Source organism: Lipophrys pholis, assembly GCF_963383615.2.
Source record: "Lipophrys pholis genome assembly, chromosome: 2".
NCBI lineage: Eukaryota > Metazoa > Chordata > Actinopteri > Blenniiformes > Blenniidae > Lipophrys > Lipophrys pholis.
Window position 1 is genome coordinate 22872176 of NC_137636.1, and position 25027 is coordinate 22897202.

General features: G+C 41.9%; 3 protein-coding genes across 4 annotated transcripts; 1 reads left to right on the plus strand and 2 right to left on the minus strand.

Moving 5' to 3' along the window:
* Positions 1-980: 980 nt before the first annotated feature.
* On the minus strand, positions 981-11586 carry ccne1 (cyclin E1; the record flags this gene model as incomplete). The annotated part of the gene is given in 12 exon segments (XM_080458077.1): positions 981-2004; positions 2903-3060; positions 3142-3253; positions 3971-4105; positions 4695-4790; positions 5232-5378; positions 7551-7686; positions 8452-8615; positions 9093-9149; positions 10620-10707; positions 11443-11564; positions 11566-11586. Coding segments are annotated over 12 exon segments (1419 nt in total). The 3' UTR covers positions 981-1821.
* Positions 11587-12981: 1395 nt separating this feature from the next.
* Positions 12982-20130, plus strand: LOC308106572 (uncharacterized protein F13E9.13, mitochondrial). Of its 2 annotated transcripts, none has more exons than XM_080458398.1 (6): positions 12982-13122; positions 14473-14555; positions 14630-14699; positions 15359-15509; positions 16012-16139; positions 19269-20130. In XM_080458398.1, exons 1-6 carry the CDS (start codon positions 13050-13052, stop codon positions 19457-19459), a joined length of 696 nt encoding a protein of 231 aa, XP_080314524.1. In that variant the 5' UTR covers positions 12982-13049; the 3' UTR covers positions 19460-20130. The 2 variants fall into 2 exon arrangements, with proteins under 2 accessions (XP_080314524.1, XP_080314523.1); XM_080458397.1 differs by having other exon boundaries at positions 14630-14810; positions 19269-19897.
* LOC308106573 (tumor protein p53-inducible nuclear protein 1) lies at positions 19482-24482 on the minus strand. The gene is made up of 4 exons (XM_080458399.1): positions 24330-24482; positions 22552-22695; positions 22133-22286; positions 19482-21017 (listed from the first exon to the last, which is right to left on the minus strand). The coding sequence occupies exons 2-4, from the start codon at positions 22673-22675 to the stop codon at positions 20789-20791; spliced, it is 507 nt and encodes a 168-aa protein (XP_080314525.1). The 5' UTR covers positions 22676-22695; positions 24330-24482; the 3' UTR covers positions 19482-20788.
* Positions 24483-25027: the final 545 nt, after the last annotated feature.

The window sequence follows — 25027 nt, forward strand, 5'->3', positions numbered from 1 at the left end:
TATGAACAATTCACTTGGGACTTTTTACAGGTTTCACCATTCTTCCTCTTAACAGTCCACTGCTTCTCTGTTCAGTAACTCCATCCGAGCCGGTCTGAAGATTTGTGGAGAAGTGGAAAGTCCTGCTGGAAGCCGTCATAATCTCCAGAATCAAGAAGTGTATATGTTCCAGATCCTGTCCTCAGCTTTGAGCTCCAGCTGTCACTTTCACTACTGCTGGATTAATCTGCTCTGTCTGGTAAAGTTTATCTGAAATTTTTATACAAATCCAAATATTTTAAGTGAAAAGACGAGAACACAATCTGATTGGCTGATTTTCAGTTTAACATTATATAGAAGGCTCCCTTGACTTTAGACCAGAGGTGTCAAACATAAGGCCTGTGGACCAAAAGCATCCTGCAAGAGGATCTGCCCACCAAACCACCAAGGAAATAAGCATTTCAAAGCAAAGAAAACTTTTCTTTTTAAATACATTTCTTAAGAGTAGCGACACAACACCGAGACCCGAGCTGAGATATCAGTGATGCTGCCATGAAGGATAAACTAGTATTAGTCTTAAAGCCATGCTGTCAGTTTGTAAAAACACCCATAAGGCCACAGCTATAGAAGTCTCACAGTATTTTGCACCAGATTTAATTCAAATCACCATATTGAGATTGTAGTCATTTACAGTAGTTCTTGTGAAAATATGTACATTTTCATCACACACTCTGCACCACAACAAATAAAACCTTTAAATGTTTAAAAGGTTATTATGGCACTATTTCACCAGTCTGATTCACTCGAGATGAAATTGTTCTGAATGTGGAAACCTGAACCAAGACCAACACTCCTGGTTTAGATGGTCTTGAAACTAAAAGTTTCAGACTGACGGCCATGATTTATTCAAATTAAAAATGGCCAACATTGTCAAAATGAATGTGTGGAAACCATTTTCTACACACCCACAAAGAAAAACAAGACTGCAACACCAGGAGGTAAAAGTATTTAAAAAAAACTTTAATTGAAAATACATAGCAGCGTTTCATTTTTAAAAAGTCAGATAGAAATCTTGAGTTTTGGTGGCGGGTGGCGGTTTGGACTGGAGGATAAAACGTTAAATACAATCAATAGTTTAGCTTCTGAAGCTGGCCGGTTCACCTGCGTGTGTTGAGGTAGCCGAGCTACTGGTCCCCGAACAAAACAAAACCTGGCACCTTCAATCCACCCCAATGGCAAGAGTGGAGCCACAAAAACTAAAAAAAAAAAAAAAAACAATAACTATATTATATGTACCCACACACACACAAACACACATATTTCCCATCATGCAAAGCCCACTTTATAGCAGCATGTAGAGCCAAGTCTGACCCTAGAAATAGATTTTGGGCAAAAAATGAGGCCATTAATAGAATTAAAAAAATAAAATAAAAAATAAAAATCACTAAAAACAAACGCACACGTACGAGATTAATCCAGACTCCGTAAAGTATCATCAATATGGGATTGCATAGAGGATTAGCACGGAAGCCATTAAATGTAGGTGTGGTGTAACTGATGCAAGCGTTTGGGTGCAAAAATAAAAAATAAAATCTCCCGTGGAATCGTCCCATAGCTCCTCTGCTTGTGTTTTCATCCATTCAGGTTCAACAGTTTGTATTCCTGCAGGGATGTTTCCTCAAATTCACTCAAAGTCAGTGTGCGCAGAGATGGCGAGGAGATCCGAGCGTCACTTCATCAGGATCAGAGTCCAAAGTTAGTTAGTTTTTTTTCCTCCAGTTTACGGCTTGAAAGAAAACCTCCTGATCATCTGCACCTCCCGTCTGGGTTTTCAGTGTTTCGCTACTGCGGGAGGTGTCGCTCCCTGGATGGACTGTGCATCCTCGGCCGGAGCTTCACGCCGGCGGCGGCGGCCAGCTGCGGCGCCTCCTCGCACTTCTCGCTGCTCAGAGGCGGAGTCAAGACGCCCGAGGGCATCGAGCAGCGATCCTGCAGCTCCACGTTCTGGTACGAGTACGCTTTGTCCTGCACGGAGGGGAGGGACATGTTAGACACCGGTGAGCGACCTCGAATGAGAAAACCACATTAGGCCAAGTGTTCCTCAGACGTTTCTGTGTTCGGCCCTCTGCAGGACTGAACAGATCGATAAACTAGTTGGCACATGACGACAAGAAGCTGTGGGATTTTCTGATTTGGAAAGTCATCAGATCTCTGCGGTCATGTTAGAATAAATACAGGGAAACACCGATAGAGTTTAAAGACAAGTGCGAGTGCTGACCCATAGCTACTTGCTGATACAAGTACTTAATAAATGTCATAAAGTCTCATTCTGACGCAAACGATATGCAAAGGCCACGTCTTGCCGTGAACCAGTGTGTTAGCCTCCAAACTCTTTAGCATGTAGCACGAATCGGAGTAAAATCCTCCTGATCCTCTGAGCAGTTAAACTAGTGAGTGACATCGGGCTAACTGCTGGTCCAAATGTCTCTGCTGGTTAAGGTACTGGTCTTGTACCAACTATCCTTATTCTCTTGATATTTTGTCAGAACATAATTTACAGTCGGTGTTACTTTGGTCATTAATATTAAAGAATCTCCAAACTGCCGACATCGCTCGTCCTCTCCTCTACCTGCTGCTGACGAATGACATCATGCAATTCTTGCCGAGTTGTATCAGCAATCTTTTACTACGAAGAGTACTCTGTGTAGTATCGAGCCCGGTACTGGTACTTCACCGGAAGAGAAAAATTGGCGCGTCAAAGCTCAAAATGTGAAAACTTCACTGCGATCAGTTTGCACCAAGTAACTTTGGATTCTGATCAAGATGATCAATTTACAGTTTTTGATTTCTGAGGAACACCCGGGTGAATGTCGAGTATTAATCCCTCAGGTTCATGTCCAAACTGATCAGTATCGTCTCTCACCAGCCAGGTCATGTAGGGGGCGTGAGTCTGGATGTTGTGCATGTCGTCTGACGCGATTCCCAGAAACACTTTCATGGACGACGTGCCGGCCTCCCGCAGAGCCACGGCGAAGGGCTCCATCCACCGCACACACTCCTCCACCTCCGCTCGCTTCAGCGCTGCAGGGGGAACAAACCGAGGTGTGAGTCGACAGCACGGCGAGAGTCCCGAGTGAGAGAAACGTCTACTGCGTCTCCTACCTGAGACGTTCTCCACCAGCTCCAGAGAAGAGAAGTGAAACAGAGCCGAGGCAGCGAGCACGCCGTTGGAGAACTCCAGGCAGCGCATGTCCAGCAGGCACAGATCCAACAACTGGAAGGAAAACAGATGAAACTGAGCACTTCAACCTAAAACTTTTCTGTAAAATAATAAAAAAAACAAACATTAACAGTCAATAGAAAGAGAAATCAACAGTGATGATATGAAAACACCCCCAAAAACATCAAGGGTGTCAAAACAGACTTTTCATCTGGTATACTCTGCCCCACCAAATAAACTTTCAAGTTTAATTTTAAAAGGTTATTATGGCACTATTTTACCGGACCATTTGAGATGAAATTGGGCTGCAAGTGGGCACTGAACTAAAATGTGTTTGACTCCCCTGACATAAGCTGTAACAAATAAAGACATTTAGAATACGGGAGTAGAAGAGTTCGCCTTGTTTTCTGGAAACAACGAATCAGTAATTTAATTTGAGGTTGAATTCATGAGTCTATTTTTGAGGGGAGTCCTGTCAACTTGCACACAGATGGAGCCAGACAGGAAGTTCACACGTAAAAGGTAAAAAAGAAGGCACTCATTTTCAATCTAATCTTAATAGGACTGTTTTTTTTTTAATCTGACTTTGATTCAATGTACAGTCAAAGCTGAAGGGAAAAGAAATACAGCGAGTTTGTCCATTTTGGATTAACTTTAACTTTTTTCCATGACATTATTCGATCAGTGCGAGAACGTTCCTTGTGAAGGGTGACGTCTGCCTACCTGCTCCCCAGCTTCCATCAGTCAGCAGAGAGACAGATCAGGACCTACCTGTGCGATCTGTGTGAAGGTAGCTTGAGGGTATCTGGGGATTAGGAGCTCCTCGGTCTCCTTCAGGTAAGCCACCTGCATGTAAACACTGAGCCAGGAGATGGGAGTCTGCGGACTGAGAGTCCAGTTTAACTCCTGTAACAGAACCAGAAGGCCACATCAATGACGGCAATACGACGACCCTCAACATAGCCCGTCGTTTAACCACCGTAAGAGAAATGTTGGCTGGACTTGCAGCAGGTAATGTAACTTCAGGACTTCAACAGAGTGAAACAAATAAGAGAAGTAGAACATTTCTGATGACATTTTGTGTGTGCCTGCCTCTCGCTGCCGACTAGTATCTTCTCCACTTTGTGTTTCTCAACAAAATCCCAACCACTTCGATGAGCAAATTTCACAATTTCTTCAGATTTGTGGAGAAATCCCATTAATCTTGAATGGCTTTTTTTTTTTTTTTTTTTTGCACGCTCGATTTTTCCAGAGACAGTTTGCTGGATTATTTTTCAAAAGTCTAAGAGAAACTTTTATTTCTGCAGCCTACATGTTACTCAGTGTAAATCAGGAGTTTTATCTCAATATTAATCATATTTACTCTCACTGTGATCTCATAGGATTTACCGTTGATGTATTTTGTGAAAATTGAGTGTTGATTAGTCAAATCTGAGCATGCACCTCTACTTGTGTGTGTGTAGAGGTGTAAACCAGCTCTTGTGTGTGTGGTTACCTTCATTATAATGATCTCCATACTGAGGAGCTCGTCCTCCGTGCACGCTTCGTCTGTCACGTAGGCGAACTGGTGGACTTTTGGAGGATACATCTCCTTGAAGAAGCAGAAACCAGAAGAGGATTTTAACAACACATGACGTCACAAAAACACTTTTCAGAGTGAAAAATGTGTCTAAACTGGTCCTAATCCCCACTATGGATTACAGGAGTGTCACTTTTACTGTATTTGCATTATATGTGATGATCTGAGTCAGTTTGGGGGACAAACTTGACACTCTAAGTCAGAGTTGTCCTTGTCCTTAAGGGAAACTTACACTTTTGATTTGGGCCTCGTTTATACGTTTCAATTGAAATGAATCAGGGTTTTAGTTTTTTTTGAGAACCATTCTGTTGCCTGCCGAGTATTTTCTTTAAAAATAGATTGAAAGCTTTGTTAAAATCTGTATTTTATCTACAAAATGTTGAGTTTTGACACATTTAATGGAGGTGATGTATGAAAAGCTACTCTCTTCCACGCCAGTCTGATCCGTCTCACCTCCACTTTGGCTGCGATGAACAAGCAGGTGATGCCGATGAGCTGCAGCGTGGACTTGAAGACGTTCACCTGCGTGGCCATGAAGCGATCGAAGTAGTCCTGAGCCAGGTGGTACGTCTCCCGGTGCAGCTTGTACACCTCGCTCACCTGAGAGGCGCAAACACAAGACATCAGAAGACGGAACAAATGCAGCTTGAAGATGAACTTCAAGACTCCTCTGATTGGACAAACACGTTGACATGCAGATATTGTGATAATTAATTCCACAGCTGACGGAGATTAAGATGTTCAATCAAACTGGTGTCACCCTTACAGAATGATTTACTTAAGATCTAAATCAGAGTCTGTTCACACTGATTAAAATGAAACCTGGTACTGTTGTTGCATTAATGTGGTTTATTTCAGGAAGCGTGAACGCTGCCACTGTTCCACTGAAGTCACGGTGCAGCAGGAACAAAGCAAAAAGCTGTCAGCAGAGCAAACAGGACCTGATGATCTTTAAAGGGCACCATTGAGGATTGTCTGCAGTTCGTACTTTTTTTTTTTTTAAACATCTTATGAGCTCTGGGTGAAAACCTTGGCTTGGTTTAGTTCTGACCTTAGTGCAGCATGCTGTCATACTGAGGAGAAGAGTGTTGCACTTCATGCTATGCAGCGTATGAATGCTCTGAACAAAGCTTTGTTATATTTACTATGACGATTAATAGAAAGATTCAAGGTTATGTTGCAGAATAAACCTCACAGGAGCAGTAAAAACACAAAAACACTATTCTGGTGTATTTTTTTTTTTAACCTCGCTACATTAATACAAACTAGAAGAGTCCTCATTGGGATCTCTCACACCAATATTTTTGATATCGATCCTGGTTCGTCCTGAGCTTAAACTTAAGCCTCGTTTACGCAATGCTTTCAAGTGAAAATGGAAACATTTTGTAGCGTGTTGTGCGGCCGTTCACACGACAACGGTGCTCGGAGTCACTGGAAACACCCTTTGAAAGCACCGTTTGAACCAAAAAAATGCAAAACCGATGCATTTTCACTTGAAAAGTTGTCGTATAAATGAGGCTTTGAAGCACTTCCTCCACATCTTCAGCATGCGGCAGCGTTCAGTCGATAGCCCAGTTATAGTGCGACAAGTGTGAACAAACCCTGAAAGTCAAAACGTTCCTGCAGCTTCAAATCTCTGTAATTATCTCAGCTAGACAGGATACATGTTTCTGCAGCAGACCCGAGCATGAAAATAACTTCTCGTCCCTCCTCAGGTAAACCTGCCGCGCATGTTTCGCATGTTTGGACGTCAGCTGAGCTCCTTAACAAGTCGTTTAAACCTGCCGTGAGGAGGAAGGAGACGGCTCCTGGAAAACTCGGGAGCGTTTCAGCTGCAGGAGGGCAGCTCACTTCCACCAGTGGGAAACCTTAGAGCGCAACACTGTGTGAATATATGATACAAGTCACATATATAACTAAAGTTTTATGTCTGAACGGTTGTGTTGGCTAGTTTAACTAAAACAAACTGGTGGAATTAGTTAGATTTTTTTATTTATCCAGCATGAGAGCAACAAGCTAAAGCTTCTTGATTGTTAGTCTGACCAGAACCAAATCTTACTCTATATTTAACCAGGTAAAAACCCAGAGATGAAGATCTTAACTGGCCGAGAGGTCTGCATCACACGTCACATCCTCACTCTTAAAACATTTTAAACTAATTTAACACAATTAACAGTATACAATAGTTAAAATGATATAAAAGTGCTGATTTTGTAAAACAGATGGGAATAAAGTGCAATAGAATTTAAAGGTGCATTAGTTTTTCAAAACCATATTTTTCCAGTACAACTTTAGTCCGATTTATCAGTTTGGAGCCATCAAAGTGATAAATGTGCTTTACAGTATTGGTCTGAATACCATAGCTCATATTTATGGGGGGGTCAAGATGACGTGAATTTTATTTTCTCTAGAAGATAACACATTTTTAAATAAGTAGCGAGATATGAACCCACTCACAGAACATTGCTGAATTTCTCAAACGTTTTCTGGTTAAATAGTTTTATATAAAGGGTCTTTAGCTTTTTCGTTACACAGAAAATCCTGCTTCAATAGTTTTAACAGATAATTCAACAGATTTTAGCCAACATACTTTAATAATCACCTTTGAGAAATTGCTTTTTAACCCCTCATATATATGCGGCTGAACGTAGCCTATATTGGTGTTTTCTTACAGCAGCTTACCGCTGCTGGATTAATACCAAGATCAGGTTCAGTCCGACTGTCCGAAGACCTTTTCTGACGTCTGCGATATGATTTTCAAGCAGCACCCACCTCCATGAGCCAGTCCAGCAGGATTGCCCTCATCTTGGGCTTCAGGTGAGGATGTTTGTCCATCATGTGGACGTCCCTGGTGTAAGTCTTATCCTTCTCCAGCATGTTGTTCCACACCACATCCTTACTAGCCCAGCTGAAACAAGAGACGCAGAAATAAAACTTCTGTTTTGCTTCTGGTGCAAATTGTGTGAACAGTGGATTTTCTGCTAATGACATGACATGCATGATATTTCTTTAATATATTGCACTAAAAAACATAACTGAATGAGAAGGAAATAAAAAAATAAAAAATAAACATTGGAACTCAACCTTCCAAAAGCATAAAAACCTGTTTGTTTTACCATACAAGTTCAGTTTTAGTATTTATTTTGAGAATCCAACTATTAATTGAAAGAAAAATAGTAATTTCAACCAAACTGAGTAAAAACCACAATTATATGCCGAAAATTGGAATTATTCAAGTTAAAAGTAGCTCAATTTATTAGCCTAACTCAACAAACCACACAATTGTGTGTTCAGTCCAGCTACAGTTTGAACTGAATTCAAATGGTGACACCAGATCATGTCGCCTAAACCTGCAGCACTCAACTACAGGTGTGACAATTGAAAGTTGATGCATGCCGGAGAAGTTCAGCTATAAATCTCCACCGTGCTTCTTGTCATACAGTCTGAGGAATTCTGCTGGAGGGATGATCAGCATTCTTCCTCACGTCCTCATTCTGACAGTTCAACTTTCTCACGCTGCTTCCCAAACTTTTTTCCCTTCTAAATGTCTAAAAGAAAAGCGTCCCACTCTGATCCGTCAATAAGCTACAGTAAAAGCTAAACATTCGGCCAATCTTCACTGTTTAAAGTCGGACATCCACATGCGTTTCCCACTGAAGCGACCCGAACCCACCAGAGGACGGGCAGCGGGGCGCAGTGCACCGGGGTGGTGAAGATGTTGTTGAAGTCGTAGTGGGGGAAGCTGCCGCCGATCAGGGGAACCGCTTGGTCCTCTTCCTGATCCGGTGTGGGTAACCACCTGTGAGGACTGGTGCAACCCGAGTCGGGACTCCACCCCTGTACCAGGAAAGCAGAGAATGAGGTAGCCAGCAGACCACAAGTACTACGATCAGCAGAAGGTTTACCATTTATAGACAATAAATGATCAAATGTACTACAGTGGCAGATTTCAGCTCTCTTCAGTTCACAAGTCATCGCAGGTCACGTTAAGATGCCGTTTCCACAAATGTGCAATTAATCTCAATCAAGCCATAAAAGCTGTGATTAACTAGGTTTTAAGAATCAATCGATTAGAAAAGAAAGTTGTCTTATTTTGAAGAATAAACCTCAAGGTACAATAATATCTGTTTGAGTGTTGGCATGCATCACAAATCATATTATCACAATACTCATCATAATCAAAAGTTCTGAACTTCTGATTTCGTGCAGCTTGAATTTCCCAAGTCATTTCTCCCCCATGAATGTTGCTATGAACGAGCAGCAGACAATAAAGTGGGTCCCGACAATTTCCGACCAGCAGCCTCTCAAACCCACCTCGCGTTGCTTCTTCTTCGTCATCGCTGCTACCTCCTCATCGGGATCCTGTAAATACTGAAAGTCCAAGAGAAAATGTCCAACATGAGCATCAAACACAGCAAAAGGTGTCCGTGTCTCGTTTCTAATTATACATTTGTCCAAACTAAAATAAACACAAAAACTTTTTCAGGCTGAATACAAACACGTTTACAGTTCCTTCATTGCATTTTCAGATTATTAGAATGAAATATTTAACTTTATTTTTGATATTACATACCGGTGTTAGATTGTGTAATTTCTTCTTTACATTTTAAGGACTATGGTGTCATTGGTGTCTAAATTGGCAATACTAGCAAATATTGTGGTACTGCATAGTATCTAATCTGCATTTGTCAATGTGTGTGTGTGTGTCATTTTAGTTTCAGGAGAATACTACATCAGACCTGTATACATACTTGTGTTATTTCTAGCGTGGTGTGTGCATTCTTAAAGGTCCCATATTATGTAATTTTCAACAATGTCACATAGGAGTCCGAGGTCCAACAACATTGTATTCAAAGTGTATTTCTTCAAATCAATCCTGGTCGTGAATTTCAGTCTTAAAGTCCCTCGAGTTATTCTACCGAGAACAGGCTGTTCCTGTGTCCGTCTGTCCACATCTAGTCCAGGAGAAGAGCTTTCCAGTGCTTCAGATTAACTGGTTTCCCTGTTAACTGGTGACCTTTTGGCATCCCTTGCTGCTACAAATAACTGATTATAAAAATCTGACAGAAATCCATAGCCGCCCTGACGAACGTCGCTTAACAGCATTTACAAGCAAATTTTCAAGGATTGTACCTTCTGTGAGTCTTATTGTAATATATGCTGTAACCAGCAGAAACATTTGACGCTAAACAAAGTCGGTCACCATTTAATAGGAAAACCAGTTGAACCAAAACACGGGCAAACTGAGCCAATATTCACTGTGGATTTATCTCTACAACTCGTATAAACGCTGTCGTTTAACCAGTCTGAACTAGAATCGGCCCCAGAAGGAGAAGGCTCCTGAAGACGGCGAGTTAAAAATAGTTTGTCTGGATAGGTTACTTAGTTTGGTCGTATGTGTTGCTGCAGTTACTACCAAGTAGCGAAAGCTGGCTCCTGCCAACTCTAAAGGTTAAGTAGTTTCCCCATTCTACAGTACATCAGTAAGGCAGAGCTCCACTACCAGAGGGAAGGGTTATTCCCCCACATGACATCACAAAGGGAAAATCTCTGATTCACCTGTTTGAGCACACATTCACTAAAAATCAGAGCAAGTGAGGGAGATGAAAGACTTTCTTCACTTCTGTGGTCTCATACAGGCAATGGGGACACATGTCACTGTTAGAAAACTTGTTAGAAAGTCAATTTGGTATAATACGTGCCCTTCAAAGGCAGCTGGCAGCTCGATAAAGTCTCTATCAGGGCACTTTAAGCCTGCAGCTGAGAGCAGGGGTCTGAATTGGGTGTTTATAGGGAGGAATCTCAGCTCAGCTCAGAGTTTGAGCCTTTCAGGAGACTCACAATGGCGACATCTGCCTTCCTCTTCCTCGGTCGAGCTGAGGTCTCTCTGGGCGTCTCGGGAGCGTCGGGCTTCGGTTGTGTGTCTTCCCTGAAAGCAGACAGAGAGAGAACCAGCAGTCCGAGTTAGCAGGACGGCTACATCCAGTCCACTCTTCCTCCTCTTCTTCTTCCTCCTGCGCGCGCGCTGCCGCCATGCGCGCTGCGGACTGATGCCAACTTTCAACTCGATCAAACTCACCGTTTTCCTCGCATTATAGTCTGAGGGCGGGGTGACACGGTCAGAGCAAACCTGTGGAGGACAAATGTTTTAATTCGGAGGCTTTGGGGGGGGTTGAAGACACGTTCACACACTCCCCCACCCCCACTCGCTCTCTCCCCTAACAAAGCCTGCTGGCGCGGGGAAATTGGCTCAGTACGCAATGTTACAACACGAATAAAAGTACTAAAACACACAGGACGAGTCATGAAACCGAGTCGACACAAACCCCAGACGATATACTTTTATCTCGGTGTTAATGTTTGGCCTATTTGTGAGCGTAACCTGATTATTTTCCCTCCACATCTCGGAGCAGCTGTCTGTCTGTCCACATAATGGCCGCGCGCAGCGGGCACCGTCTATATCTAATTTCTACTGTAATCACAAGATAAAGACCACTTGTGACACACTAAAGTGTTAGTATACATTTTATACATGGCGTGGATGGCTGGTCAGGAGTTACTTGTAGCTCGGTTAGCACTGAAACACAGCAGTAGCTCGAACTAGCTTCATGTAAAGGTGACAAAGTGAAAGCACTCACCTCAAGTTCGGGCCCTTGAAGTTTACTCCTTTCGGCTTTCTGGAGAGTAGAAGTCAGTGTGTGTGTGTGGAGCCTCGTCCTGGAGGGAGATGGTGTGTGTGTGATTGTGTGTAGGCCCGGCTAGTTCCTCCGAGCTGGCGCCTCGTACAGAAACAGATGAGCCGTGGCATTAAGCGTCGGGGAGGAGCGCTTCCAATTTGGCGCTTAAACTGCGACTTCCCGGCTTCTTCTGGCTCTTAAACCTGTGCTGGAGTGGGAACATCGAGCGGAGAAGGTGCGAGAGGAGACAGAAGAGCGCTGCGGCGGGCCCGGGATGCGCTCCGGAGGAGGGAAACAGTTTAAAGTTTTGCCGGCAAACTGGAAGAAGCGGGTCAGTGAGTGACAGCTGCGAGGGCGGAGCTTCCAGACCGGAAGTGCTCCGGCACCGCGTGGCCGCTCCGTCAGATGTAAACAAAGCCGGAGTGCGCTCCGAAAACAGCGCGAAACTCCGCTAAAGTACTGCGATATGAATCAATATCTCAGTTTTTATACATCCCACGTCATGTCCAGTGACTGTCACACGTTTTAGAGTTAATTTAGACGAAACAGAGTAAAATCTGCAGGTTTTCCTGCGCGTGCTGTTCCTCAACTCCAGCACAGGTTGCCAAACCTACTTTAATCCCTCGATTTAGGCAGGGTTGCCAGATCTGGGTGAAAGTTTACAACCCAAACTGTAGATGAAACTATCCCAACTCAATTTAGGCAAGGTAAGCCACATTAGTTTAAATAGCGGCATTCAGACACAAGAAAATTATGTGTATTTTGAGGAAATGAAGGAAATGGATTTTTAAAAAGTGATTAAGATTGGCGTAAAAGATAGAGTAAAGTAAAAACTTCACTATTATCCATCTGTGCATTTTCTATACTGTTTAATCTAGTTTAGGGCTACAAGGCACTTGAGCCAATCCCTGTTTACTCTGGGTGAGGCAGGATACACCTGGACAGGTCACCAGTCCATCACAGGGTAAACACAGAAAGAAACGTCTACTTACTTATTTATTTATTTATTTATTTATTTAAATGAATAAATAATAACCAATAAAAACACTCCATTCAAATGAATTTCAAGTAATATATTCAAGTAATATATCCTTAAGGTTAATATATCATGACCTATTATAAGTAAAACACTTTTTTTCTTGACTAAAAGTGCTTTATAAATAAATTATTAAATGAAGATCGTTTGATTCATGGTTAATCCTGGGGATAAAGCACCTGTTCACGTTGAGATTTAAACCTGTGGACCTCAAACTTCAAGTAACCACCAACATTCAAGGATCAAAATTGTCTCATGTATTCTATTTTCAAGTTGATACATTTGCTTTTAAAACACATAAGTTTAAAGTTTTGACTTCCAAAATCATTTTTGATTTGCTGGACTGTTCAACCGTGTCATCTGTGTTCAGATTGAAGCTCGGGGCAACAAGAGTGAAGTGACCTTTGGTCAGTCATGTGATCTGATTTGAAAAGGGGGAAAAGAGGAAATCTTGGCCTTCTGCTCTCTGCACGCATGCACACACACACACGCACACACACACACACACACACACACACACACACACACACACACACACACACACACACAAAAGGCAGAATGAAGTTTCTAAACCTTTTCGGGCGCTTGAAATCTGTCGTCATTGGAATGATTCACGTCAAAGCTTTACCAGGTAAAGTAAGCTCACACTGACTCCTGCAGTGTTTAAATGTACTGCTGGTCAATGCTACTGATATTGGCGAGATAGGGGCGAAAACTTTTGTTGAATGGAAACGCAATCAGTCTTGTTCAGACAGTCCGTCAGTCTTTCACTATTAATATTTGCACAGAGGACTTTTTTGCCCTTACACACATGATGTTTAAACGTTATATGTTTTGGAGTCTCGCTTTATAAAACTAATCCACTAATCCGTATCATTTGCTTTTGATTAAGAAATATCCATTTCAAAAATAACATACCAGTTAATTTAATGATTTCAAAATTGACATTTTAACATTGCTGAGGGACAATTGATTGCAAGTTAGAGATGAACTAAAACAGAATTATCTCCTTTGTCCATATTTGTAACTTACATGGGTTTTAATGTGAATGTGGAATATCACAGTTTTTATTCTTTAATTGATATTTCATAATTAAAAATGAAACTGTCAATCAAATAATCCAGGAAAACAAGTTTATAGAGGCTTGGGTGAGATGGTACGGACGTGTGCTGAGGAGAAAAAGACATATATTGGATATATTACGCTGAAGATACAAGAGGAAGAAGAGGAGGAAGACCTCAGAAGATTCATGGATATGGTGAAGAAGGATTTGGAGTAATTTTGTTGTTACAGTAGAGTAAATTAGCTGAAAAATACTACTTGTTTTCAATTCAATTTTATTTCTACAACACAGTCATCTCAAGGCACTTTTACCGAGAAAAAGCAACACTTCCACGTGAACAAGCAGAGGAGACAGTGGAAAGGAAAAACTAACTTTTAACTGGAAGAAACCTGTAGAACCAGCCTCAGGGGGGATACGTTCTGCTGTTCCAGTCGCCGTTAGAGGACAGAAGGAGATAATATAATATTACAAATTGTTAAGAGCTTCTTCGTTAAGTTAAGAAAGATTTTAAATTCTACCGTAGATTTAACAGGAATCCAATAAAGAGAAGCTCGTATTGGAACGATGGGATCTCTCCTGCTGGTTCCTGTCAGGACTCTTGCTGTAGCATTTTAAATCAGTTAAAACTTCAGAAGCAGTTATTGATTCACCCTGATAATAGGGAGTTACAATAGTCTACTCTGGAAGTAATAAATCCTTGGATTAGTTTGTCAGCGTCACTCAGAGTCAACATGTTCTTGATTTTAGAGACATCGACAACGGTCCTGCAGCCTTGTTTTGTTGTGGGAATTGAAGAACATTTTTAGTTCCTATTTAGGCTAAAAATGACAAAGAAAATACTTCAGTGCAATACAAATACTCCAGATCATTCATGGGTGTTGGTTCTGCCTCATGCTGTATCCTCCTTGTCTTTGTCAGGAACTCCACTCAGCACTTTGAAAATGTCCCAGATCACTGAAGAAGCTTGTCAGGAGGCAGAGATCTACCGTGATGCCGGAGTTGTAAGTAAATCCACTTTGTTTCCGCTCTGCAGTCACGTGAAGTGATTAAAACTACATGTAAACTCTTCTTTCAGGAAGGCGTGATCATTGAAAACATGCATGATATCCCGTACGTGTTTGACGTGGGTCCGGAGGTGTGTGCCGGTATGACTGCAGTCTGCACGGCCGTGAGGAGCGTCTGTCCTCTGCTACCAACCGGAGTACAAATACTGTCCTCTGCTAACCAGCAGGCCCTGGCCGTGGCTTTGGCTTCAGGTTCATACATTCATATATCTGCTCTATTCAGAGTGGCAGTACTGGGAAAATATCCCAGCAAGCACTGGGTGAAAAACAGAACAAGGCACCTGTCCATGACTGTGTGAATGCAGAGAGTATATGACTGAAGTATACAGTTACTGTCCTTCACAACCACAGCGGGGGTTTCTATTTCTGAGCTCTCTTACTAAGTGATATATTTATCACCATAAATAAGGACATTTGTGTCATAGTGGTTATCTTAGTTTGTGATGAACATGCATGTGTGGGATGAGCAGCTGAGCTGACGGTGTGCATGAAGAGGAGCACTTTTTAATTAGTTAACACACTTTGCATTAATTTTACAGAACAAAATTTGTTCAAAATTCTTGAAAACACCTCTCCTCTCATTGTATATCACACCCTGGCTCTGTTTGTTGACTGATTTACCTCTAAACTGCATGTTTTCTCAGCAAAGTTTTTCTTAGATATTTGTCGATTAGAGCAACTGTTCCTCTACTTAAAACGGACTCAGACACAACAATGCAGTGTAGATCTGATTATTGCAGGTGTGGATTTCATCAGGGCCGAGGGCTTTGTGTTTTCCCACGTGGCCGACGAGGGCCTGCTGAACGCCTGCGCTGGTGACTTACTCAGATATCGCAGACGTATCGGAGCGGACCACGTGCAGATCTTCACCGACATCAAGAAGAAGCACAGGTGACATGATCACCTGACGAGCCACTGAAACATGATGGAAGGTTTATCATATATATCATGTTCCTGATTGCAGTCGCAGCTATTCATACATAACAGCCTGAAACAACATTAAGTGGCAGTTTATTGCAATTTTACACTGCTTTTTTCTACTCAAATCAATTTAAGACAAATTGATCGGGTCCCATTGTTATTCATTGCAACATTTATTAAGTCTGCCCGCCTATCGAGCCGCACATTGCGCGGTGGTTAGCGCATTGTACTCACAGCAAGAGGGTCTGGGTTCAAATACGCGCCGGGTCTTTCTGTGTGGAGTTTGCATGTTCTCCCTGTGTGCGCGTGGATTTCCTCCAGGTACTCCAGTTTCTTCCCACAGTCACAAAACATGCACGTGAGACTAACTGGTTTGCTTGATTAGAGATAAATTGGCTGGGATTGACTCCTGCGACCATGAACAGGATACAGCGGTGTAGAAGATGGATGATGTGTATCTTCTGCTTTGCAGTTCCCACGCCCTGACATCAGATGTGAGCATTGAAGAGACGGCACATGCTGCTGAGTTCTTCCTCTCAGACGGACTCATCGTCACGGGAACGGCCACTGGAGTGCAGGCCGACCCACAGGAGCTCAGAAGTACACGCACACGCACACGCCAGGCTTTATGCAGACTGCTGGTTTTAGCCGCCTCAGCATGTGCTTGTTTCCAAACTTAAGTACTCAGAAAAGTTAAAAGAACACAAGCAGAGACTAAAGCAGCAGCTAATAACTTAACAAACATGCTTTTTAAGCAAGTCCATGAAGAGTTAGAGAACTCTTATAGGATGGAGCAACAAACGTGATGCAAAAATGAAACACGAAAGTGAGTTTATTTCCATGTGCACAACGAGCGAAGATGTTTCTCAAGTCTGAGCCTTCGGTGTCTTTTATCAAAATGATTCCCAACATTTCTTCTCGGAAAAAATCCTGCCTTTAAAGTTTGAATTTAAAGGTTATTTTGGCATTATATTACCGGCTCACTCATGATGACATTGTACTGTATGTGGCCCGGGAACTAAAAAGAGTTTGACACCCCTGCTTTAAAGGGTTCATGGTTGACAACACTGAAGATCTAATTAGATTATATGAGGCCACTGGAGTGAAACGTTTGACTGCTGGTCTAAATGAAGACTGAATTTATTCACTGTGTTTGAAGCTAAAATAACCTGTAACCTAATTATTGTTTATTTACTGCCGGATTGGTTTTCATTCAGCTCAGTTCATTTGTGGAGCAGCTGAACTGATAATGTTCAGGACTTCTTGACAGCAGTATTTAAGGTTCTCTAATGGTCAGCGAGGTATTTATCTCTGATATAACACTTAGTAGTGCGGCTCCTTCACACACACCATATACAGTAAAGAGTCCAGGACACACACACACACACACACACACATACACACACACACATACACACACACACATAAGGGTGAAGCTCTCTTGACAAAGCAAGCAGGCAAACGCAACTTCAACTAAGAACCAAGCAAGAGAAACAGGATCACATTTTACTTGAGTTTGCTTTAAGTTCACGTTATACTTTTCAACATTTAATCACAACAAATACTCAAGAGCAGTTTACTTTGTATCAAGACTGTTCTGTCACCTTCAGTCTTTAGTTTTCCTTTGACTAAAGCCCCGTTTACACAGCAGTGTTTCAAGTTAAATCACATAGTTTTTCTGTTTTTGTTTCAGAAAGGTTTCACGTTTACACAATGACATTTTGAAAACGATGTAGTTTGCACGTTGGGTCACTAGTGGGTGCTTGTGTTTGTTTTAGTAATGAAAGCAAACACACATACAGCAGAGAACAATACGCTATAAAAATTTGAAATGGGAGTACACGGACATCCGTGTGTCAATCAGGCACATTTCAGGAAATGTTCTTTTTTCCCTAACATGGAGATGGAGTTGGTGTTTTTTCTAAAAGTTGTGTTTTCAGTGGCTCCGAGCACCGTTGTCGTGTAAACGGGCTCCAAAACACAACTGATGTGTCATATCTTATCTTGAAAACATTTGTAAATGGGACCTAAAACCACTTGTGGGATTTTGTAGATGTATTTTTTACAAACTAAGAACACATCAACAAAGGAAAAATAAGTCAAATTATGTGCAGAAATTCCTCCCTCACAGATAAAAAGCATCAAAATTACAATCAGTTCATTACAAGCGTGCGATTTGCTGGGGGAATGAGCGTGATGATCCTCTGTGATGAGGGCAGGGTGGAACAGATGTAACACTCCACACTTCACCTATTACTCCCCCCCCCCCCCCCCCCCCCCCCCCAGCTCCATGTAACCTTTTTCAAAGCTTATGTTGATGGGGTAAGATTGTTCTTTGTTTGAACTACTTACTTATTTTTTTACATGAAAAATAAAATCCAAGTAAAGTGAACTTAGTGTGTTTTCCCGTCTAAGATGATCATTAGATCATCTGTATAAACTGGAGTGTGTTTGATGGATTGCTTGTAGTTTATTTTCCACTTATAAAGCAAAATCTCATCTCTTTGTGCTTCATCATTCAATTTGTCTGGTGCTGATGGCTTATGGGTACTGTTGTGCTTGGTGTTTTAAAATACTGATTGAAACACAGTAAAGATAAGAAAAACTTGCATTACTTGAATCATTTATATTTGTGTAACTTGGGTTTTTATTGTTGCTATCACAGATTCAATTAAGTTCGACTTACTTCTCCCTCGGTGTATTTTTCTCAGTGCTTTTATTCATGTGCTGCCAGTTGTATTTAATTATTGTAAGTGAACTAAGACACTGGAACACAGTTGAGCTTGTCAGCAGAGAAGAATTTTCATCATCAAAAAAAATCCTTCATCTCACCACTTTACACAGACGATCCCGAGCCAGTGAAACAATTAGAGTGGAATTAAACGCACTCTAGTGACCTCTCAATCTGGACTTCAAGGCTGTGGGCTTCACACAATGAAAATAGGACCCTGCATCACTCCCGTTAATCCCGTTTGTATTTGGAGCGATCGAGCAGCTGCTGCGTAGCAGCAACTGTTTCAGTGCAAGGAGGGTTCAGCTTTGCACCGACTCTCTCGTTGTCGTGAAGGCACCATGAGAGTCACTACATTGTTGATACAGAGTGTGTGACAAGATGTGTGTTGCGTGCACGGACACGCTCACTCTCACATGCACTCTGTTGTTTATACAGAAGGATACTGGAGCCCACGGAGGAGGTCAGCGCTGCGTTAACTTAACTGAGCTCTGCCACAGATGCTATGAAGGACGTTTCTGATCACTAGCAGTCATCAACTAGACTGAGAATAGAGCTGTTTAAAATGTGCTGCACAGAAACATTGACTTACAAGTCCACAATTACATTTTTCACCAGGAAATGCAAATGAAGCAAATTTACATGATTATAAGATTTATTTTTGGGATTAGAACACAAAACGTTGCATTTAAAGGATTCAGGCATGAAAGGTCTGCAATGAGTTAAGAGGCAGTGTAAATGGGTTTCATGGTAAATGGATTTCACTTAAAAAGCTCTTTTCCACCACTTCAGCAGTCCCCAAAGTGCTTTACACTGTTAATAACATTCATCCATTCACACACACATTCACACACTAATGAAGGCAGCTGCTATGCAGGGCGCTCAGTCCATCCACTGTTTGGGATTTGGTGCCTTGCTCAAGGACACTTCGACATGTGGACAGGAAAAATAGCTAAACTAAATCTTTTGTTCTTTTGTATCTTCTGTATCTTTCACAGAGGTTTCCCAGTCGGTGAATGTCCCGGTGCTGATCGGCTCCGGAGTGACGTTTGACAACATGGAGAATTACCTCGACGCACATGGAATAATCGTCGGCTCTCACTTTAAGCTGGACGGTCACTGGGCCAACGCCGTCGACCCAGACCGAGTGAAGAGGTTCATGGACAAGATCCGCAGACTCCGAGAATGAGAAGGAAACTTAACACGTCGTTCAGCTTCTTTGACGGGGTTTTTATTAAGGCAGGAGTGTGAAACATAAGGCAGACCTGGCCCACAAGAGGCTCCAATCCAGCTCAATGAAAATAACATAATGTTGAAATTATACCTTTTTTAAATTTTTTTTTATTCAGCAAAATGCTGGTTAAAAAAAGGGGGAAAACAATTCTTTTTTCCAGTTGTGGTCTATATTTTCTCTTTTGTTTCTAATTTTGTGTGGGGGATCATATTGAGGTTTCCTGCCAAAGTTTTCACAGATCATCAAGTCCCGTATTTGTTAAAGAAGTTTTGCTGCTTCCAGAGGCGGTATGAGTATTAAAGAGCTCTTTGTGATCCAATGTTTCCTCAGCAATTATGTACTGACCTTCTGTATCCTTAATTTGTGATATAAATTGGAAGTTGTATGAATTTGAAATCAGTATTGCAGTTTTTCATGTTCAGCAGATGTGAAGTGTGTTTCTTAACAGAATATTTTTAAAATTTTGGGGTATTTCTGGAACAGCCTTTCTCTTCAGGCCACATGCAGTCTGGTCCAGAAAGTATTAAGGTTACAATCTTCTGTTTATGCATTAGTCACAGAATTTTTGTTACATTATTGACAGTTATTGTTTGTGCAAATTAAACATCTGCAAACACCATCTTTTTAAAAAACAAAAAAAAAAATTATTCTCATTTTTTTGGTACATTTTACAAATAGAAAAACAAACTTATATTACAACATTTTCTGCACCCCTACCCCCCAAAGGAAAAAAACAAAACATGCTTTAAAGTACAAAAGTAATTCTTCTTTAAGCAGGCTGACATAAAAGCAACACATTTACACGAGGAAACGTACACAGTATCTGTATGTCAGAACACTGTTGTGGTTCGTGAGGTTCGTTTGAAGTTCACTTGGCAGAAGAGCGTATAAAGCTAAGCCACGCGTGGTTATCAGACCACGCAGCAGCCAGGCACGGCGTGTCCCGATCAGACATCCTCCGGGTTCAGTTCAGTCTTTACAAATCAACCACAGTTTCACACGCGAACACAGTAAAGACACTCTTGAAAACAACCTTCACAAAGTTTCACGCCACTTTGTGTGAGTCCTACTTCTAATCAGAGCTTTATCAATCCAAGCAAATCAAAACAAATCAGCCACTCTCACTCAATAGTTTACAACAAGAACACGTTTTCTGTTGGTGACGGGGTGAGTGTGTCCTTCATGGCCAGCAGTGGTTTTCCTCGGTGGATTCGCACAATAAACAGCGTGAGGTGAATAAAAGGCATTAAACCTGAGTAGTTCAGGGTGGAGGCACAGCGCTGCTCAGTAGTTGTAGAAACGGGGGCTGGGCTTCTTGAAGTGGCCGTAGCGTTTCTCTCCCGGGGACACTCGCGTCTTGGCCAGGTTCTGCCTGTGGAGGACGCCGCGGCTCAGCTTCCTGCGCTCGGCCTGGGTCCTGGAGCGCTGCACGGCCAGCAGCTGGACGTTACACGGCAGGGGGATCCCCCAGGCGGCGAGACGCCAGGACAAGTGGCGCTGGACGGCCACAGGCCTGCACACAAGTTGATGGTACATTTCTGTATATGGCTTGTAACTGATGCAACTTTCGCAAAAGCATCAGAAGTTATTTTATCATGTGTATCAGGATGTGATGAGAGACAAATGTCTTCTGGGGCTTGCTTCAGGTCATTGTATCATGTATATTCATGTTTTAGCATTACTGCCACCATTGAGCCCCTTTATCAGTGCAGTTCTTTTATTACTTCTGCACCTCCATCCCAGTCCAAACGTCCTCATCGTCCATAGTTTTCTACATCACAATCTGTGTCTAACACTATAATAACATAATGATTAAAAAATAACACTTTGCACCGTCTCTGGGCTGATAAATGTGAGAAAGAGTGAAGGCATACTGAGAAGTTCGAGTCAGTTTAGTGCTATATTTACCATTAAAGAGTAAATGTTGGGTTGTGTGAGCTTTGACCTCTTTACCTCGAGCTTTCCAAACACAGTTTGTTTGTACGTGACCTTTAACGTCTGAGTGTGATCGAAGCTGAGCTCATGGCTTCAGTCACCCACACGGCTTGAGTGTAAACGTCCACATGAGTGTATCAGTGGGTTTGTTGGTCTTAAAACAATGTGTGGTCAGATGTGTTGGTGGTTCTTTGGTCTCTAAAGGCAACAGTGATCAGTTAAAACCAGGTCTGATTTTGCAGATTTTGCAAATATTAAGCAGTGCAGCATGGGGAGGGGGCAGCTGAAAGAGGGAATCGTCCACGTGGAAGTATGAACTCTCCGAGTGACTTCCTCTTGTTATAATATCTAATCTAATAGTACAGACTAAACAGCAGCAACTTTAATATCTACTTGCAAATCATGAGAGAAGGATGAACCATGATGTGACAGCAGATAACAGTGTGTATATTTATATCAGGTCATACACTTGACCTGGCACACAGGAACAATCTATTAGTTACACAATGGCTGTTATCAGTGTCGACTTTCAACTGTTGCTTTCACGTTTCTGCTGCTTGCTCAGTTTAGTGTCTCTGTGTGGCCACTGGATCATGTTTGAAGCTGTTTCACGTGTTTCAGTGAGGAAAGACAGCGGCTTGATAACTAACAAACTTCAACTCTTGTGAAGTTCCTGTAAAGGTAGAAAGTTACCTTGAAGTGTCCTCTTCTTCCTCGTCCTCGGAGGAGAGCTCCTCCTTCTCCGCTCCGCCCATCCTGCATCTCATCTGGTACACAGACATGCTGGGATGTTCAATCAGCAGGTTCTCCAGAGGATCCACATCGGGAGCCGACAGAGGTCCGTCCTCTGAAATGGAGACCAAACACATCGCTTAACCATCAGTCACTCTTCCCTACAAACTGACGGGAATTTAAATCTCTCTCTCTCTCTCTCTCTCTCTCTCTCTCTCTCTCTCTCTCTCTCTCTCTCTCTCTCTCTCTCTCTCTCTCTCTCTCTCTCTCTCTCTCTCTCTCTCTCTCTCTCTCTCTCTCTCTCTCTCTCTCTCTCTCTCTCTCTCTCTCTCTCTCTCTCTCTCTCTCTCTCTCTCTCTCTCTCTCTCTCTCTCTCTCACCTGGGAGGTTCACGATCACCCATCCACCCTCCTCAAACTCCAGCAGCTTGTCGTACGACTCCTCCGCTGCCTCAAACTCCTCGTCGGCGTTCCCGAGCAGATGAGAGAGAATCTTTCCGATCATCCTGAGGAATTTGTTCTGATCTGAAAATCAACAACAGGATATATGTTATTGAAAAAAGAGTGCATGAAAGATAAAATCACCTTGAACTACCCCTCTGTGTCAGTAAATTATCAGTGTGTAGCTATCTGGTGTCACTCAGCACTTCAGTCTGCACTAGCATGTGATCCTGCTTCCATTACATCAGCACAGAAACCTGAACTGTTGTTTCTGTAATGTGGAGTCATTTTTAAAACATGTCAGGGAACAGAATGAAACCAGACACTGAGATTACACTCCACAGAAAGATGCCACAGAGTCCAGATTAAGATAATCTCGAACCAGATTCCCGCTAAGAACGTCTGCAGACCTCTTATATGATATCTGGTTTGTCAAAATAACTTTATAGTGAAGCCAAAAACTAGGACAGGCCTACTGTTACATAAGAATTGAGTTTCACATTTGTGACATTTTTTTTTGCAAAATCCACAATACATGTTATCTTTACAGAGAATACAGTACCTAAAGAGGAAGAAACATTTTTGTGTTTGTTTATGATAAACATAAAAATGGAGGAGGCACTGATTATAAACATTAATGATTTTTAAAGTATTTCCCTCTGGGATTGATAAAAAGATTTTTCAAATGTTCTATATGCAGTTCTTCTATTGGCCAACAGATGATGCTGTTTCAGCCTCAGTCATCAAAAACAAAAACATGAATAGTACTCATGCTGAATGTTTCTGATGTTCTGTTGAGACATTTTCAGGCACATTCATGCTTATTTTTTGCACAAAATTGTATGACTATAACGTATAACCCAAAGTTAAGATAAATGTGGTTAACACGTTATAAACCACCATTACATCTGGTAGTGAAGAAACTGATCACTGGTTTACAATGAGTATTTACAGCAATTTGCAGTCTTCATGAGCTTGTTACTTCTGTCCTACATGAAAACGGTTTGGTTGTTTGGTTGCTGATTTTCTCATTGTTATTGGTTGGAAAATATATGGAGCATCTTCCCCCTAGTGACTGATGTAGCTTCGGTTATTAAGTGAATTATTCAGAAACACAATAATTAATCAGAAATACGCAGATTATTAAGACATGATGGACTGAGGGAGACAAAAGCTACTTCACCAAAGTAAGTTACAGGTTTGTCTTATGGTAACCAGTGAAAAAGATCCAAAAGAAATTAGTTTCTTTACTCAAATACTTGAACCGAGACAAAAACAGATGCTGGTCTGGATGCCTTCTTGGCTTCAGATCTAATTTTGTCGTCGGACCCGGTCACTGTACACATACACACAGACACAAACACACACACACACACACACACACACACACACACACACACACACACACACACACACACACACACACACACACACACACACACACAGATCTGCAGCCCGGTCATGACATAACGTCAGCTGTTTTCTTATTGCTCATCATCCACTGTTTATCTCAGCTGTGATTTGTTAGATTAGTTTTTTTTAACCATATATCACACGCACACACACACACGCACACACACACAGTGTTGACTTCTCTCAGTTTAAACACGAAGCCTCTGTACAAACAGTTTGTCAAAAAAAATAAAGACAGCAGAAATCCACAGGTGATGAAGCTCTAACACCGTCAGTGTTGAACAACTGGACGGATTTTGACTCACCGACTCAGAAATCGTCGTTTTAGTCGCACAAACAGGATCTTCTGTTTTCTTCTCTCCTCCGTTATTGTTTTAATCTTCAGCTTGTTTATCTGCTCCTCCAGACACCTCCCCTACACGTCATTAAACCCCGCCCTGAAAGGGCGTGGTCAACCCTGCGTCTGATGTCAACACAATGCGATAGGCTGCGGCTGCAGCTGCATTGCGTGCGTACGTCAAAGTACGTCGGAGTCCGCCATCTTGGACCGGGCATCAAGACGCTGTAAACAGCAGCTGGGAACTGGGAAATTCCCCAACGGACGCTCCCATTTTACGAGTTTACGGAGTTGACGTGACAACAACAAACAAGGAAGCTTTATTACTGTTATCAGAGTCCAGAAAAGAGACAATCAAGTTTACCACAAATTACGTTTATGAGCTACGGTTTAATATAATTGTATAACCATTAAAATTTGCATTGTTTTTGACTTTTACAAATCTTGTAATAATTTAAACCGTGCGAGTTCATTTTTGTTCGAACTGCACAAAGTTTACTGTAACTCAGTGTGCCAGAACAGCTGTAGATATGTACATATCTTGTGTATTCTGGTCACAGTTTAGTGTAACATTGCATCGTCTTGTTATGTCCTCTGTCATTGATGGATAAATCAATGAAGAAAGTAAGAAGTTTAGCAAAACAACAACAACCTCACATCTTCACC